The 20000-nt window shown below is 43.4% G+C and overlaps 1 protein-coding gene across 2 annotated transcripts in view; it reads right to left on the bottom strand.

The window, feature by feature from the left end:
- Positions 1–20000, bottom strand: part of zgc:154125 (uncharacterized) — a 41229-nt gene that overhangs the window by 19729 nt on the left and 1500 nt on the right. Inside the window, exon 2 of one of the 2 annotated variants that reach the window (XM_030767105.1) lies at positions 19493–19525. In XM_030767105.1, coding sequence (XP_030622965.1) covers positions 19493–19525 — 33 coding nt within the window. Of the gene's footprint in view, positions 1–469; positions 502–19492; positions 19526–20000 lie in introns of those variants that run through there. The other variant, XM_030767106.1, reaches the window with a different exon arrangement.

A 20000-nucleotide genomic window follows, 5' to 3' on the forward strand; every position in this document is an offset into this window, starting at 1 on the left:
CTAAATGTCTATACTAAACTCACTGCTCTATGCCACCTGTAGTGAGAGAACAGTTAGAGTCATATGTGAATAACGTACAATTAACAAACGTTTGAAACTTTGAGTGAAGTGACAAGAAGCTCAGAGAAAAGGAACATTCAGTAATATGTCTTTACTGACTATGTTTAGTAAGTAAAAGTAATATGACTTTCATTATACTCCTTCTGAAAACTTCAGACAAGCTAAGAAGAAAAGAGCAAGTTTTTGAAAAAGAAAGACAGAAAGAAAGAAAATGAAAGAAAGAAAGAAAGAAAGAAAGAAAGAAAGAAAGAAAGATAGAGAGAAAGGATGAAAGAAAGAAAGCAAGAAAGACAGAAAAAAAAGAAAATGAAAGAAAGAAAGAAAGGAGACAGACAGACAGAGGAAGATGTGAAATTGTTTGCACCATAAATGTCAAACATTTAAAAAGTTTCTGCTTTTTCTGTTTTACCTGTAATAATGAGAAGAGAGATTTTCATGTCTGTCAGAAAGCTGGAGAGCGAGAGAGAGGGTCAGTGATAATGCGCTGTATGAAATACACTGATAGGGAGAGTGAACTGTGTGCAAAAGGCTGGGATAGAAGAATAATTGCGTGAGGAAGAGTGGGCGCACAGAGACGCTGATCCAACAGTGTGTGTGTGTGTTTGTGTGTGTGTGTGTGTGGGGGGGGGGGGGGGTGCGTGTTGTTGTGGGTGTGTGCGTGTTGGTGTGCGTGTGTGTGTATGTTTCAGCTGGAAACTGACCTGAGTGACCAATGAAAGGCGATTGTTCTGAGAAAAACAAGTCTAATCCTTTTCCTGCTTTGTTAAGAGAATGAATTTGTCTTTTTGACTTTGTGCCCACACTGTATTCCAGATCTCATCTCTAAATTCCTTCCTTTTGCAAGTTTATCAAAGGAAATGGCCTAATTCCAGTCTCACCACACCCTCACTGTGCAGTCAAAAGTCAAACCAGTCGAAAGTCAAATGTTTTCATAGACAGAGGAACATAATGAAGCCCGTTTTTTAACGTAAGAAAACCATGATCATTAATGTTAAAACATTTCCATGTGTCACAACCTGCGCCTCGTTTTGGACTTTTATTTTGAAATGTCTTGTGCTCCTGTTCTGTGTGTGTTTCCACCCTGATCCTGTTTGTTCCATTTATTAAACTCGTTCTCCCCTTGTTAATTTCCACCAATTATGTTGATAAATGTGACACATGATGTGCGATAAATATGAAGAAAACAAATGGACAGGAACAAACACAGGAAAATAATGAAATCAGAATCAAACAGGAACAGTCAGTGACGGCTCTGTCTGTGAAAACACGTCCTTTGGAGGTGGTAGCTGCAGACTGTACAGTCTTGGAACCTTCTACCGACGGACATGAGAATGTCCTTGTGGTCACAGATGTGTTCACTAAGTCCACGTAGGCCTATCTGACCAGAGATCAGAAAGCGGACGCCACAGCAAAGCTACTATTGAGAGGAGTGGTTTGTGACGTTTGGTTAGAGGTTAGAGAACCGGGTTCGTGACGTTAGGGGCACCAGAACGGGTCCATTCTGACCAGGGTAGGAATTTTGAGAGTGAGGTCACAGCGGAGCTGTGTAAACTTCATGGTGTCAAAAAGACACAGACAACCCCGTATAGGCCTCAGGGGGATGCTCAGTGTGAGAGGTACAATAGGACGCTCCTTCGTACACTCCCTCCAGACAAGAACAAACGCTGGCCTGAATATCTTCCAGAATCAGTTGATGCATATCACGCTACCCCCACATTCCACCACGGGGTGCTCTCCCCTCGACCTGCTCTTCAGGGCACGACAACACCTACCCGTGGATGCATATCACGCTACAACAACACCTACCCGTGGATGCATATCACGCTACCCCCACATTCCACCACGGGGTACTCTCCCCTCGACCTGCTCTTCAGGGCACAACAACACCTACCCGTGGATGCATTACTAGCATGAGAACCAGTAGCTGACCGGAGACAGGACTGGTTGTCTGTTCACCAGGAGAGGCTGTGGCAGGCGCACGAGTGAGCCCGAGAACATTCCGAACAGAAGGCCGCCGAGAGGACAGCCGTGCAGAATGACAAAGTGTTACATGTGTAACACATGCTGACAAACTTTGGTGCTGTGCTATTTGAGGAGGCCCTGCAGGGAGCGATGAGGGCTACCCAGGTTATGTAGTCACTGAGGGGGTTGACTGGGTGCAGGGGAGACTGTGGCCAAGTGGTAATTCTGTATGGTCATTATCACAGAATATTTAGATTTCAGTCATTGTATTCCAAAGGGCAACGTTTATGTTATGTGTTTTGGTCACTAGGGGCAGTGTAGCGTATTTAGAAACAGGCATGCCAAGTAGAAGTTGTTTCTGTGGATTGCATTAGTTGTGAAGCGGTGTACAGCTTGGGGTTTCTTCGAGTGTGAGCGGAAAGCTAGGGTTTCCCGAATTTGGTATGTAAGTGTCACGAATCTTTATAACAGCGGCTGTTCGAGTGTGTAAATGCGTGCGTAAGGTCACAAGTTATACAGGTTCCCAAATTTAGACCTAGAATGTGTACATAGTATTGATGTTAGATGGATGTGTATGGGGAATGATGTAAGTTTTGGGAAATTTCCATGGGCTTTAGAGATTAGCACGCTTACCATGATTTTCTTCTACCTGTACAGAAAAAGCCCACTGCGTTAGTTTGGTTGTTGAAGTTTTTTATTTTACTCAGTTAGCCTGATAGATAATTGCCTTCGTTTTCTGAAGTAAAACACAAACTAAAGCTCAAAGGTTTTGACAAAGCCAGATCCCAACCAAAATAAAGAATCCCGAAGAAAGTTCCTAAAACCCACAGGTTACAGAAGTTCCATGAGTCTGTATTTCATTTTCAATGTCACTTTTATTATTATTATTATTATTAGTAGTAGTAGTAGTAGTAGTATTGACAGTACCATGATGTTTGGAAAAATGGTAGGCTCAGATGAAAGTAAATACATTAATGGGTAAATGAGAGGTTTTAAGAGCTAGTTCTGCATGTGGTGGGTTTGGGTCTTTTTTCTCTTGTCCCTTGCGGTTAAATGGCTGGTTACTGACTAGAGCTGAACTGTGGCTCTTGTCTGGTGGTATTAACCGCCAGTGTTCGATACTGGTTCCAGTTTTAAGAAATATAAGCACCAAGAAGCTTTGAAGGGAAGGAAGTGAAGAATGGAAAAAAAGAAAAAGGCACAGATAAACTTCCGTCATGCTTTTGAGAGGCGTGGTGTCATCCTCTGTAGATCAGGCCTGGACAGTCTCAGCTCTGCAATGACCATGTGATAACGACCACTTCAGCAGAGCAGAAAAATGACACAATTTCTTCCTTTAGACATCTGTTCTAAGAGACTCTCTCTCTCTCTCCTTATCTTTCTCTCTCTGTCTGTCTGTCTCTGTCTTCCTGTCCGTTTCTCTCTCTCCCTCTCTGTCTCTCTCTGCCCCCTGTCTCTGTCTCTCTCTCTCTGTCTCTCTCTGCCCCCTGTCTCTTTCTCTCTCTCTCTCTGTCTCTCTCTGCCCCCTGTCTCTCTCTCTCTCTCTCTCTCTTTCTCTCTCTCTCTGTCTCTCTCTGCCCCCTGTCTCTCTCTCTCTCTCTCTCTCTCTCTGTCTCTCTCTGCCCCCTGTCTCTTTCTCTCTGTCTGTCTGACATTGTGCCCATACTGTATTCTACATCTCATCTCCAGGTTCCTTCCTTTTGCAAATGTATCAGAGGAAATGGTCAAATTCCAGTGTCACCGCACCCTCACTGTGCAGTAAAAAGAATTTTTTTCTCAGTTGCCAGTTTACCCAGAAGATACTCTGACAAACATCTGTTTAAGAAAGAAAGGGACAGGATGCCCCGCCTTCAGGTGGACAACACAGAACTTGGGTGGAGTAGTGAAGGTAAGAGAATTTGGGTGGAGTAGTGAAGGTAGGAGAACTTGGGTGGAATGACTGAGTCATCAACATTAAATGTTCTCTCACACAATGACCAATCAGATCTGGCAACAGATCCAACACACAAACCTTCCTTATTTCTTTTTCAAACTATGAATGCTTCACAGAAATCCCATCTGATAGCCCACATTTGTGGCTCAGTTTAGTGACTACAGACATGTGTATATTTATTAACCAACCCAGCCAGAGCAGCGTGCCAACTCACAGTCAACAGATACTCCACACAGATTCTGTGGTTCATGATCACAGATACACATCATTAAACATTGTACTGGAAGGTAAACACTTCTCAGATCTCTACAGTGGGCACACACAAACAGAAACAGAGAGAGAAAGAGAGAAAGAAAGAGGGCGAGAGAGAGAGAGAGAGCGATGGCAAGTCTGACCATTTTAAATTCCATCTATCTATCTATCTATCTATCTATCTATCTATCTATCTATCTATCTATCTGTCTATCTATCTATCTATCTATCTATCTATCTATCTATCTATCTATCTACCTATCTATCTATCTATCTATCTATCTATCTATCTATCTATCTATCTATCTATCTATCTACCTATCTGTCTATCTATCTATCTATCAAATATTTAATTTAAAAGAAATGAAAACCGTCTCTCTTCTGACTGGAGACTGAATCTTTCACACCTTTGCCTCAGACTACTGTATAGATGCTGGAATACTGCAGCCTAAAACATCTAGACAGATAGATAGATAGATAGATAGATAGATAGATAGATAGAAAGATAGAAAGATAGAAAGATAGATAGATAGATACTTTATTCATCCCCTTGGGGAAATTCAAGTGTCCACGATGTAGATTAGAGGCAGTATGCATCAAACAACAGAAAGTACACGACAATACACAACAAACACAAACAACAAACAAAACAGGTAGTGTTGAGAGAAAACACAACAAAATAAGTGATGCAATTGCTTAAAAACAGAGTAGTCCTTAGAGCATTATTGTTCATGAATGTTCAGTTATTGCACAGAGATTATAGACAAATACAAATTAAAAATAATAATAATAATAAATGAAAATAATAAATAAGAATAAAAATAAAATATTAATACATAATAAAAATAAATAAACATAATAAAAGCACCATAAAGATAAAAATGCTTGAAGCATTACTGCACATAGTCCAGTGAGTGAGGGTGGTGTGCATAGAGGGAGAGAGAGAGAGAGAGAGAGAGAGACATTGGCTATTGGATTTGAGCTGTTGCCCATTGGCTAAGGTGTTGTACAGCCTGATGGCCGTGGGCATAAAGGATCTCCTGACCCGTTCAGCCCTGCAGCGCAGTGAGGTGAGCCGTCTGCTGTAGCTGCTTCTCTGGCCTGACAGGATGGTGTGGAGGGGATGGTTGTTGTTGTCCAGGATGCTGTGTAGGGGATGGTGGTTGTTATTGTCCAGGATGCTGTGGAGGGGATGGTTGTTGTTGTCCAGGATGCTGTGGAGGGGGTGGTTGTTGTTGTTGTCCAGGATGCTGCGGAGGGGGTGGTTGTTATTGTCCAGGATGCTGTGGAGGGGATGGTTGTTGTTGTTGTCCAGGATGCTGTGGAGGGGATGGTTGTTGTTGTTGTCCAGGATGGTGTGGAGGGGGTGGTTGTTGTTATTGTCCAGGATGCTGTGAAGGGGATGGTTGTTGTTGTTGTCCAGGATGGTGTGGAGGGGATGGTTGTTGTTGTCCAGGATGCTTTGGAGGGGATGGTTGTTGTTATTGTCCAGGATGCTGCGGAGGGGGTGGTTGTTGTTGTCCAGGATGCTGTGGAGGGGATGGTTGTTGTTGTCCAGGATGCTGTGGAGGGGGTGGTTGTTATTGTCCAGGATGCTGTGGAGGGGATGGTTGTTGTTATTGTCCAGGATGCTGCGGAGGGGATGGTTGTTGTTGTCCAGGATGCTTTGGAGGGGATGGTTGTTGTTGTTGTCCAGGATGCTGTGGAGGGGGTGGTTGTTGTTGTCCAGGGTGCTGTGGAGGGGGTGGTTGTTGTTGTCCAGGATGCTGTGGAGGGGATGGTTGTTGTTGTTGTCCAGGATGGTGTGGAGGGGATGGTTGTTGTTGTCCAGGATGGTGTGGAGGGGATGGTTGTTGTTGTTGTCCAGGATGCTTTGGAGGGGATGGTTGTTGTTGTTGTCCAGGATGGTGTGGAGGGGATGGTTGTTGTTGTTGTCCAGGATGCTGTGGAGGGGGTGGTTGTTATTGTCCAGGATGCTGTGGAGGGGGTGGTTGTTGTTGTTGTCCAGGATGCTGTGGAGGGGATGGTTGTTGTTGTCCAGGATGGTGTGGAGGGGATGGTTGTTGTTGTTGTCCAGGATGCTGTGGAGGGGATGGTTGTTGTTGTTGTCCAGGATGCTGTGGAGGGGGTGGTTGTTGTTGTCCAGGATGGTGTGGAGGGGATGGTTGTTGTTGTTGTCCAGGATGCTGTGGAGGGGGTGGTTGTTGTTGTCCAGGATGCTGTGGAGGGGATGGTTGTTGTTGTTGTCCAGGATGCTGTGGAGGGGATAGCCAAGCACTGAGCCGGCCTTTTTCACCAGCTGGTCCAGTCACCTAGTGCTTCCGGTACAATGGCATAAACAGAAAGTGGACAGGCTCTGTGCAGATGGGCTCTGCGTAGATTGTAAGAGGCAAGAGAGAGAGAGGTCGCAATCGAGTAAGGAGAGAAGGAAAATAAAAGTAAATAAGCAAATTTTGAGGAATGTAAACCTTTATTTTTTTTTCATTTCGGGAGGATTTTGTGTTCACCCTCTGTCTGCATTGCTGGATTCTGGTTTTTGTTTGAGTTTTGAACAAGGATTTGGTGGGTTAAAGATATTTTTCAACATGTCAGCATGCTGTTTCCTTGTTTTCCAAGCTGAATGTGCAGCCTTAATTGCTGACAGCAAAGCTAAGACAGTGTGAATAAGTTTTATGTTGTGTGTAAGGGGGAACTAATAGGACGGTCGCATGGTCAAGTTTAGCCTTATTAGTAAAGTGAGGTGAACAGCGCTGCCACTATAGGGTGTGGCTCTGATTAAATGAAGAATTAACCTGTATTTAGGTACTAGTCCTCCTGAAGTACTTCATTTTGTTACAAATATTTTGGTGTAACATATTTGTTTATTGCACTGTTGTACCACTGGCCAGGTTTTAGCTGTGAGGATCGTTTGGTGTTTGCATGCTCGAAGGTGGGGAATGAAGATGGTGAGCCACCCATAGGAGAAATCACATTGGATAGGCATCTGTTTCTGCAAGACTAACCTACACTTCACGGATAAGGATGCCGATTCATACGCTTGAATTGTGGCAGGACAAAACCTGGTGTTTTGCTGCAACACGAAGTGGAACTCATTTGGACTCATAAAGGACTTAACAAAAGGACTGATCACACACCGAGTTGTGAAAATTGAGTTTATTGATATACTGATGACAGGACAGAGGCGGGGACTCAAATGCAGATCCAGACGGTTTTCTCAGCAAAAAGTAGTTTATTTACCAAAACAGGCAGAGTTTGTAACCAGGAGAGCAGTAAGGGCCAGGCCGACAATCCAAACAGCAGACAGAGATCAGAGCCAGAGACAGGCAAAAAGTCAAAGCACAGGTACAGGTAGACAGGCAGGCAGAGAATCCAAAATCCGTTAAGCAATAAACAAGGTCAAAAGGTCAGACAGGAGTGAAACCCACACAAAACTAACAGAAAGCAAGGCTAGAGTGAAACACAGAAAATGGTGAGATGAACTGACAAACAGTGGTGAAAAACTATTGAGACTTAAATAGGCAGAGGACAATGAGGGAGTGAGGAACAGGTATGTAGGATAATGGGTAGCAGGTAAGGGGTGGAGTCCAGACCACATGATAACAAATAAACAGACAGCACATGATGAGGAAAACAAAACAAACCCAGAAGTGTCAAGCACTGACAGACCAGGGGAGACAAAATTCAAAGTTCATGCAGGAGTACTGACAACTGATGTGTGGAATTTTAAGTTTGTGTTTTGTTTCTGTATTGAACTGTATTTCATTTTCCATTTATTTTGTGCTTAATTTGTAGTGCAAAGAGGTTGTGTTACTGTAAATTCTCCTCTGAACCCAGACTCTGGTCTTAGCTATCTGTAAAGTCCTGCAGTGCTACACATACGTTCCCCCCAAGGGACTGTTAGCTCTATAAGGAGCACCTGCCTTGAAGAGGCTGATGATAGCACCGCGTCTGGCCTCAACGACGTTGACATAACGTGGTATGGGAACTTGAGCTGCCTCCTAAAATTGACTTGCTGCTCTCAGTCAGACACAGAGATGACCATCCTGCTGGTCCGTTCCTCCTTGACACCTGCCCACGCCTCCTCCAGCACTAGATGGTGTCTGTGCTTGTCATGGGCCTTATCCTAGCGAGGTTGTGAGATGGCTCCCAACCTTTCCCGTCCAGTTGCCACCGTAACCACTGAAACCCTGTGTCTCATCCAAGATTAGCTATCTCCAGGACTTCCTGGGCTCTCTACTTCCTGCCTGTCCACACCATAATGCCTGCTGACCCCACTCTAGAGTCCCTGAAGCCCTGCTAGAGCAGTGCCTCTCCTGTGCAAGAGACCCTGAACTCTTTGTCGAGGCTGATGATAGGGAGCTGTAGTTTGTTGCTCCTCCCATACAATGCTGCACTGCTAAGGCTACGCGGCATTCCCAGCCATCTGCGGAGGAAGCTACCAGTCTTCCTCTCCAGGGTCTCCGCTCTCGACAGGGTTACCTTGTACACTAGCAAAATCAGCATAAATCGAAGCCTTGAACCTGCCAGGTAGGCCAGACTTGTCTCCTGTTGTGAGCCAAGTCTCAAGCTGCTTGACGGTTGCTTGGATTACTGCTGCATCCCTGAGGCTACAGTCAAAGACCTTGTCTAGACTCTTGACTGGTTTCTTTGAGGTAAGGTCAAGCCAAAGCCAAACTAGGTCACCCTTCCCTATGTGTGCCTCCCTGATCAGCTGGGTAACAACTCTAGTGTGTTCTAGGCACCCTGGAAGTCTAGGAGTACCACCATTCTGTACTGAGGTGTCAATATAGGCATTCTTTAGGAGGTAGTCATCCCTCTGGGTAGGACATTGAAGAAGATCCCCCTATCCACACTGAGGCCCGAGATGGATCTGAACTGCCCCAGCTTGGTTGAGCTCTCTTCCTTTGGTATCCAGACGCCCTCTGCTTGCCTCCACTGGTCCGCTAGAGTTCCCCTGCACCAAATCACAATCAGAATCTTCCAGAGGATTCTTCGGGGCTCTGGGCAGTGCTTGTACACCTTATAGGGTACTCCACTGGGCCCTGGAGCGGAACTGGCTCTGGCTGCAGTAACCACCTCCTGGACTTCCTTTCATGTGGGCTGTCTCCTGTGCCGTTTTGCTCTGCGCAGGGTCGTGAGCTTCTTCCTGATGATGTAACGCCACTCAGCCGGTGGTGGTTTCTCCTCCTCAGCTGCTCCCTTGAACTGTCTTGCCGGAGTCCGAAACTCCTGCTGCAGTTGATGGATCTTGTCTACCCTTTGGTTCATGGTGTAGTTGATGGATCTTGTCTGCCTTTTGGTTCATGGTGTAGTTGATGGATTTTGTCTACCCTTTGGTTCATGGTGTAGTTGATGGATTTTGTCTACCCTTTGGTTCATGGTGTAGTTGATGGATCTTGTCTACCCTTTGGTTCATGGTGTAGTTGATGGATCTTGTCTGCCAATCGGTTCATGGTGTAGTTAGTGGATCTTGTCTGCCCTTTGGTTCACGGTGTAGTTGGTGGATTTTGTCTACCCTTTGGTTCATGGTGTAGTTGATGGATTTTGTCTACCCTTTGGTTCATGGTGTAGTTGATGGATCTTGTCTACCCTTTGGTTCATGGTGTAGTTGATGGATCTTGTCTGCCAGTCGGTTCATGGTGTAGTTAGTGGATCTTGTCTGCCCTTTGGTTCACGGTGTAGTTGGTGAATCTTATCTGCCCATCGGTTCATGGTGTAGTTGGGTCTGGTGGTCTTGCATTCTTCAACACTGAACCTCTCTGCTGAAAAACTGACAATGATGGTGGTCATCACCTGAAGCCGTCTGTCTGCATCTCCCATTGCTGTTGATTCGATGAATACTGAAATACTGTAGCCTAAAACATTTCTCGAGAGATGCTGTGTTATAGCCATTTTCATTTAACGTATTAAATAAGATTTGGGTTTTGATATATGGCCTTGGATATAATTACGCTTTATGGTTTCAAATGATATTTTATGTTTCATGGGCTTAATGTTGTGTTGGATACCATATTTGAGGTGACGTAAGATGGCAAATGCCATATTGCATCAGACGTAGTTGAATTTGATTAGAGCTGATGGAAAATGTAGAGCTTGGTTTAAAACACTGACCACATTTCTCCTCACCAGTCCATATTGTAACCATTTTTTTAAGAAATATGACTAATTAATGACTGATTAATTTACAACCATTTTTCATTCATTTTTGTTGCTGTAAACAGACATAATAAATTGTATTTTCAATGGTACTCAAGGCGAGTGAGAAACGTGCGTTTTAATCTTCTGCGTTTTTTCACGGCATGGAACAAATGGTCGACACATGAAACAGTTGCGTTTCAGTAACTTTTCAAAATATCACCGTCTGTTGGTGTGTCACTGTAAATACAATGCATACAATACAACACACACACACACACACAAACAAACTGAATGCCAGGAGACTGAAGAGCAGTTAGCTAAGCTTTATTTAATGTTTCTGTGCATTAACACATTCATTAATACTGCATCACACACACACATTCAGTCATACAGTCGAAACTCAAACCAAGCAAGTTAATGGCCTTTAGATAATTACACTACAGCTAAACTGTATCTATGACAACACAGCCTCTGCATCGTGGTTTTGACCTTATAAAATCATATTCATACAGCAGGTTTTCTGTTTCATACTACTGCCATTTGTTACCATTATCATTACACAAATTAACCCCCCACCCCCCAGTGACCCCACCGCATTTACATGGCCACTCGACCCTGTATTCAACAATAAACACACCAACAATTCACAGCATAATGAAATACTGTATTTCCATCTATAATCTGTAACAGCTAATGTCACGAGTGTTCACTGTTACGACAAAGAATCCTTCATTCATGCCAGTAGAATCACTGTGCTGTCACTGTGCCAAAACCATTTCTCATGAACTCACAGACTGGTTTCCTGTCTGTACCTGAGCTCTTTAAGGATGATTCTAACCAGATTAACTAATCTGAAGATTACAATTCCATTGTTCTTAGGTTCACATATGCTACCTATTCCTCCTACTGCAAGCTTTTATTACAAGCCTTCCCCAGACTGTCCTCTCTCTCTCTCTCTCCCTGTATTTCTCTCTCTCTCTCTCTTTCTCCACCCCTCTTTTCTTTCTCTTTGTCTATCCCATCTATTCACCAGCTCATCATCTGTCATTCCATATCTGCATTTTGCCCTGATGAAGACCCAGATGTTCAAGGACCTGTTTCATCCTCTCTACCTCCCTCTCTGCTGCACCTGTCTGTAACCCCCCCCACACACACACACACTGCCGGCCTTCTTCCCCCCCGTCTTTTTCTCCCTGTCTCCCTCTCTGTCTCCCTGTCTCCCTCTCTGTCTCCGTCTCCTTCTCTGTCTCCCTGTCCCCCTCTTCCTCCCTGTCTCCTTCTCTGTCTCCCTGTCTCCTTCTCTAAGGAAACAGAACTGACCACAGACATGGCTTCCTCAGCTCCAGCCTGGCAGTAAATGGCCAGCGACCGTCCTGTCATTTCTCCCTCACACACCAACCAATCCAGTCTCAAACACAGCCTTATCTGGCAGTATGGCCCCTCCTCCCTCACACACCAACCAATCCAGTCTCAAACACAGCCTTATCCGGCAGTATGGCCCCTCCTCCCTCACACATGGTTTTCTCTGACTGTAAACAGACTACGGCTCTTTAGCTCTGACGGGTGGAGACTAAAGCTCTTCAGCGTTTGTCCACGTTCACACACTGGTTCGGAATATCTCAGACTGGGATTTTGTGAAGCAACTGTTATAATGAAGTGATAAGCTAACTGAACAGAAATAAAATAGAACTGAACAGATAATGATGATGATGGTTAAATATGCTGTTATGATATAAACATAGTTTTGAACAATAATTTGTATGAATTCTTCAGTTATCCTTAATAATGTAACATAACTCTTCTTGGACAAGAGTATTCCAACAATGATCTGTTTAATAAGACTTACAGTCACATTTTTCTATGATTATTGCTATAGCAAAATTGTATGTATATAGTTATATTTCTGTCTGTATTTGTATCTGTTTACCTGTACTAATGATTGTATGGATGATGATGAGTGTTGAGTGAACATTGTGTGTGTGTGTGTGTTGTGTGTGTCAGTGAAACCCTCTCTGCTTTTTTTTAGTTTTTCTCTCTTTCTCTCTCATATCGCAATCTTCCTTTCTTCTCTCCATCTTTTCTCTCCTCACACAGTTGCCTCCTCATACTCTTTTGCTTTTTCCGTTTGTTTTAGCGTTTCGTAACCTCCTCCCTCCTCCTTACCCTCAAGCCCAACTTTGGTGGCTTCATAACCCCCATCTACCCCACCATCAAGTTTCCCCTTCTTCTTCTTCTTCTTCTCTCCTCCCACAGTTATACCCCCTGTTCTCCGCTTACGCCAGCAAACCACCGCGGTTATGATCAGCCCAAGCAGGATCACCAGAACAACAACGATCAGCCCCGCAGCGTGAAACACATGCTCAGCTGAAAGAGAGAGAGAGAGAGAGAGAGAGAGAGAGAGAAAGCATTTGACTTATGTATTAAATGCTATATTTTTTAAAACAAAACACAGAAGGGTAAAGTTGTGATCTTGGTCAATCAGATGTCAGAGAGAAATCTGGGCCAGTCGAAGGTAAGAGAGAGAGAGAGAGAGAGAGAGAGAGAGAGATCTGAGCCAATCAGAGGTCAGATCTGGGGCCTGTACTACGAAGTAAGTTCAACGTACACAAGGTAACTTTTCGTTAGCTGGTTTGACAAACCCTAACAACGGCGGTCTCAGATAAGCGATGTCACGATGGTGGTTAAGTCGTTAAGTCAACCCAGGTTCTCCCAATCCAGCTATGAGCACGTTCACGTAAAAGGGGCGGTGTGGTCACCAGATGACCAATCGCAAACCCGTAACCCATTATTTTATGCATACGCTGCAGGTCACATGTCAATCTCTGCACATCTCATTGGATGTTGACGTTGCTCATTATATAGCACAGTACCTGCATTTACTCATTAAGTTTGACAATGTGATAATACAAAATAAATAAATAAAAATAAAGATTTACTTTTACAGCTGAGAGCACACTTATTTTATTTAAATCAACACTTATCAATATCAAAGCCCAGTCATTACGGCATGAGTAGATCTGACTGTAATCACAACTGTGTATTTCATTAAATGAATGGGTTGCTTAGATGTATTCTCATGGCGTGTAAGTCAGTGTTAGCATCACTCTTTCAGCTGCAGCTCTGTTGGTCGGTCTTGGGAACGAGTGAAGATTAAAGAATAAATCATAAATATAACTATAACGCGACTTCGACGCACTGGCAACATATGACTCAGGAAGCCGACAAAGATTCCCTCGGCAGAGAAAATATGTTTCATGTAGATAGTAGGCGGGGAAAGTCAAAGGGTTTTTTATTAACATTACAGTTTAATGCTAGAGGGGAATAAGGACCCATATAAAAATGTGTAATGCAGTACATAAACGCAATAAAGCATTGTTTGTTATGGATATCAGGCTTGGCCATTATAATAATGAGATTAATCACGTAATCCGTGCACCGAGGTCCACGATATCCTCCAGGACTGGTGATGCCATTTTCGAGGAGAACTGACTGGTCAGTGGGCTGTGCTTCTATATGTTTTGATCTGTTATCTCAAACATAACCTGCTTTGGAGCAGCTTAGGTGTGCAGCATCAGTTACCATGGTGATGTATCCCACTAAAAAGTGAACCACCGTCGTGACAATGAAGACCCGGGGTTAAACTGGAAGTTACCTCGCTAACCCACAAGTCCTGCTTCGTAGTACAGGCCCCTGATGCTCTGATTAAATGACTGTTGTTCACACACTGAGTTCCCAAAAACCTTGTTTCTCCTCTGACACCATATTTTACACCATGGAATAATTTCTCTCTCTTTTTCCCCTGTCTCTCTTTTGTTGTAACAGTATAGCTGGTCAAACCAGGATGACACTGAAAAAAATGTCATGGACAAATTTATTGTCCATGTTTGATTACCTGGATAATATAACTGTAATAATAAAATCTTGTATGATTTACCTGCCCTATATTGACTCATGAGAGACCTTCCATCGTCCCAAACTGCTCGACACGCGTATTGTTTTTTCTCATCTGTGACTGTCATGGTCTTGCCTGGTGGACTGGACGGGACTTTTTCTCCATGCTCATGGGCGGAGTCACGGTAATACCAGTGGAACTGGGCTTTCTCTGGACACCGGGGGCATGAACAAGTCAGCTGATTACTCGACACTGAAAGAGATGCACGCGGAGGACGAAAACCTAAACAGACACGCAAACACAAACACACACACACACACACACACACACACACACACAGACATACACACACATAAAAAGAGAGGTAGGGGGAGAGAGAGGGAGAAATCAGATCAGGAGATCAGAGATCTCTGGTGTATTAATGCAAACCCCATGTTAGAAAACACACACACACACACACACACACACACACACACAAAGTGTAGTATCTATGACACACACACACACACACACACACACACACACACAGACAGAGTGTAGTACCTATGACTCGAAGAGGCTGAGGGTCAGATTTCTTGGTGTGAACGGCAGCGTTTGGGTGGAGAGTACTGAAGGTGTAGTCAGCCTGGCAGCTGTAGTCAGCCTTATCTGCCTGGGTCACGTTGGAGATGGTGAAGTTTGGTTCTTTATCCGTACGAATCACGCTGTTGTCCTTATAAAACGTCACCCGATCAATCCGTCCATTTCCCCAAACCACACAGCGCAAAACCAGACGCTCTCCTTCAAGAGCAGGGCTGACAGGAGGCTCCAGAACCACAATGCTATCTGATACACATACACACACATACACACACACATATACATACACACACAAACACACACACACACACACACACACACACACACACACATACACAGACAAACACACACATACACACACAGACAAACACACACGCATACACACACACACACAGACAAACACACACACACACACACACACACACACAGACAAACACACACACACGCACACACAAACACACTCACCCACATACACACATATACATACACACACACACACACACACACACATACACATACATATACACACACACACACACACATACACATAGATGCACACACACGTTTGTATTGTTGTCCTAGTGGGGATTTCCCATTGACTCCTATTACCCTGTAAATAAAGAATACTAAAATGTCCCTAACCCTATCCCTTAACGTTAATCATAACCAAAGAAATGTTTGAGACTTTTTGTTTTAGCAATAATAACAATATAGTTTAGAAAAATATTGTTCTAATGGGGACCAGCATTTTGGGTCCTGTAAGGCATTTTTTTTTTTTGTCAGTACATGGCACGCACACACACATACGCACACACACGTCATATGTAGTATGTCGATTCGGTAAATAGTAAAAACGAAAACCAGAAAGCTAATCAAACACTTTAAATTAAATGACTAACGTGACGTTACGGATCATACGTTAAGTGCCTCTACAGTATGAACAGAAACTGTTTCTTTACATAACCAGTTAGCCTTCTACATCCCTTTACGTTTTCGCTGATAAGTCATTTAAAACACGTGCGCATGTAATGGCTTATTTTGTCACTGATAGACAGGTCGCAATTAGTTGACATAAAGCTTCTGTAGCCCATTTAAGAAAAGAAAGACCGCTTAGTGGAATAAGTTCTGCGCATGCTTAACAGAGACCGCTTAACAGCGACACGAATTCTCTAGAATAAGCGGAATTGTGAGCATTTCAGGATATTGTACTGTAAAGTTGAATTACTTGAGCTTAAGCTGTGTTTTTTTTTACTTGCGGAGAGCAAGCGTTTATCCTATTTTGACGAGAGAAGAGCTTCGGTGAGTTTTCCTGTCTTATGGTAATTAACTATCACATGCTGGTAGTAAATGTTGAGATGAAGTGAAGACGAGAGTAATTCTAAAAAAAAAACAAAACAGTCGAAGCAGCAGTTAATACAAGAGAGTGTTTCATTGGCAAAATGTATTTCATGTTTTTTTTCTCCCAATTTGTTGTATTTACATTTCAATGTACATGTTGTATATGCATAACTAACATGTTCACCTGTTAACCTTGTGTTGGGATGTTAGCCCAGCAAAGATATTAAGAAGCATTGATTTGACGTATTATCGTCATTACTATGTTGAGTTAGATACTACAGTAAAAGTTAGACGAGATCTCGTGAAAGAAGAAATTACTTTTGGATTTTGAGATGAAAGTCAAAACACCATTCGTTTTTCATTTTCTCATTTCTGTTTCTTAAAGGAAAATAGAATGACCAAATATGCACACGGACCTGAGGCCTACATGCGTGTTGTATTGCGGTCTCGTTGTTCAGTCATTTTAAACAGCAGTTTTCAGAGACAGTGTGCGTATGTAATGCGTTATTTTGACACTGATAGTCACATCACAATGAGTTGAGATAAAGCTTAGTTTTTAAATGATGCGTAAAATGAAAAGATGCCATAATTCCATTATGGGTATGTTAAGGCATCCTTACCGCCCCAAAAGTTTCCATGCACGAGTTTATGTTCGTCCTGACATGCCAATTAAATCTTGCGCAAATCGGATCTTTATTTCTAGTTTGGCCCGCGAGAAAAAGAGAAGGGAAATCTTAGATTGCAATTACGGACCCATATATACCTAAAAAAAAATCATTGACTATTGGTAATGATGTAGAAGTATAGTCCATATTCAGACTGGATAAAACCGGATAAAACAGCTTTTATCAGTGTGGTCACGAGAATATCAGGTTGAAATGCTCTTTTATGATTTTGTTTTAAATCAGCAGATTTCATGCCTTGGTTATATGGCGATTGTTACATTAAATATTTATTAGATTTGTTGGGCAGGGCACTTAACAGTTAAGTAAATATGTATTAGTAAATAATAACTTCAACACATGTTGGTAAATAAATTTAAACTGTTACACTAAATTTACCCTCATTAAAATAAAGATATTTGTGAAGAAATACCTGTTTTTCTTAGGGTTATTGCATTGCTGCGTTTTGTTGTTGACGTTTTCACACACCACACCATGGCCCGGTCAGCGTGGTTCAGATCGACATGGAGAGTGATGGAGTGCTGTTTATCCGTGAACATGTCTCTTTTGGACCGGTTTGCTGTTACGTTTCTAGGATCGGTTCCTCGTGCTATCACACACCACCAGTCGGCCAGACCATCATCCACCGTCAGCTCCACAACCACACCATCTCCACCACTCATCACCGGGAAACCCATCTTAATGGAGAGAGAGGCTGGAGGAAGGGAGTCTGAGAGAGAGAGAGAGAGAGGGAGGTAGAGAGAGAGAGAGAGAGAGAGAGAGAGAGAGAGGAAGGAGGTAGAGATAGAGAGAGAGAGGGAGGAACACATGTTTCGGAATCACAGCATGAACAAAATGAGAACACCACACAGCACAACGCAACACAACACAACACAACACAACACCACACCACACCACACAACACAACACAACACAACACAAACACAAACACAACATCATAAAAAACACAACGAAACGCTACACTACAAAAAAAACGACACAGCACAAACACAAACACTACACCACCCAGAACTATGTGACAGACTATTCAACACAGACACCAGACTAACCCCCCACTGCCAATACTGTGTGCTTGGGCTTCCCGTGTTTGTGTGGGTTTCCTCCAGGTGAACTGGTTTCCTTCCACCATCAAAGACATGTATGCTAAGCTTGGGTTAATACCCCTGTCAGTGGCCTTGACCAAGCTGGTCCCTGGCAAAAAGAACTGGAGTTGGTCCCTGGCAAAAAGAACTGGAGTTGGTCCCTGGGTGTCTGTGCCTGCCCAAAGCTCCTCACCCCTAGTGTGTGTGTGTGTGTGTCACTGATTGTAGTGTGTGTGTCACTGATTGTAGTGTGTGTGTCACTGATTGCAGTGTGTGTGTGTCACTGATTCTAGTGTGTGTGTCACTGATTGCAGTGTGTGTGTGTGTCACTGATTCTAGTGTGTGTGTCACTGATTCTAGTTTGTGTGTGTGTGCTCATTGATTCAAGTGTGTGTGTGCTCACTGATTCTAGTGTGTGTGTGTGTCACTGATTCTAGTGTGTGTGTGCTCACAGATTCTAGTGTGTGTGTATGTGTCACTGATTCTAGTGCGTGTGTGTGTGTGTCACTGATTCTAGTGTGTGTGTGTGTGCGTGTCACTGATTGTAGTATGTGCGTGTGCTCATTGATTCTAGTGTGTGTATGTGTGTGTGTGTGTCACCAGTGTTAGGATGGGTCAAATGCAGAGGCTGCATTTCGCAAAACTTTGTTGTGAGTGTGTAAGTTATAACAGAAACACAGCTGACGTGGAAACTGTGTCATAACTGTGTTAGTTATAACAGAAACACAGCTGACATGGAAACTGTGTCATAACTGTGTTAGTTATAACAGAAACACAGCTGACATGGAAACTGTGTCATAACTGTGTTAGTTAAAACAGAAACACAGCTGACATGGAAGCTGTGCCGTGACTGTGTTTGTTAGAACAGACAGAGAGCTGACATGCAGAAACTGAATGAAGTGAATAAATAAACTCAAAGGAGCTGAGTAATAATGAAACGGAACTGCAAGGCTCCTGTTTTCAGTATGAATGTATGTGATCTGTATTGTTAAGTCTATGGTGATGATCCTTTAAGTGTGAATCAGTGAGATCTGTTTTACCCAGAACAGTGACACGTTTCTCTTCACTCCTCTCCCCTTTCTCACAGACGTAGACGCCAGAATTGGCAGATGTTGCCGTGGGAATACGAAGGGTTGGTTCTGTCTCAGTCTGCTGTTCATTGTTGAAGTACCATTTAACTGGGCCACTGCTGTTTTTACAGTTTAAGTGGATTTCATCTCCCACATAAACCAGTTTAAACGGTGGGAACAAGGTAACTGAGAGAGAGGGAGGGAGAGAGAAAGAGAAAGAGAAAGAGAAAGAGACATAAATGGGCGTTATACACAAGCAATGACTGTTCTAAAAGAGTATTTTATTTGGACCAGCGCTATAACCCTCTGAACACTGGCCTGTGACCTACAGACTGCTGTCCCCCTACTGGCCAAATGAGAGTATGACACTCTTTCATGACCAGAAGTGGGACACACCCCTTACAAGCTATTGCTTGAAACTGTATCCATGTGTGTATGTGTGTCTGTGTGTGTGTGTGTGTGTACATGTGTGTGTGTTTGTAATAAAAACACAATCACTTTACCTTCTGGTTTGCCCTGTGCCAAGGCTAAAAACCCTGTTAAACACAGAAGACGAGAGTTAGAAGTTTACACACTCTCTCTCACACACACAAACACACACACACACACACACACACACACACACACACACACGCATATACACACACTCTCTCTCACACACACAAACACATGCACTCTCGCTCACACACACACGCACATGAAAACACACACACATGCACACTCTCTCTCCCTCTGTATCTGTCTCTCTCTCTCTCTTTCTCTTTCCCCCTCTCTCCCCTCCCCCCCTCCCTTTCTGCCATCATGCATGCAGAAAATCACAAAGACATGCAGATGCATGCACTCAAACTCAGATCTCTCCTCAGAAGAGAAGATCACACACACACACACACACACACACACACACACACAGAACAGTTTGCCTATAGGCAGGCACAAAGCATCAGAGGGTTTATCAGTGGTTGGCACTGTTTGTGTGTTTGTTTTTGTTCTTTATAAATGCATAGGTTCATC

Source organism: Chanos chanos, chromosome 3, assembly GCF_902362185.1.
Source record: "Chanos chanos chromosome 3, fChaCha1.1, whole genome shotgun sequence".
NCBI lineage: Eukaryota > Metazoa > Chordata > Actinopteri > Gonorynchiformes > Chanidae > Chanos > Chanos chanos.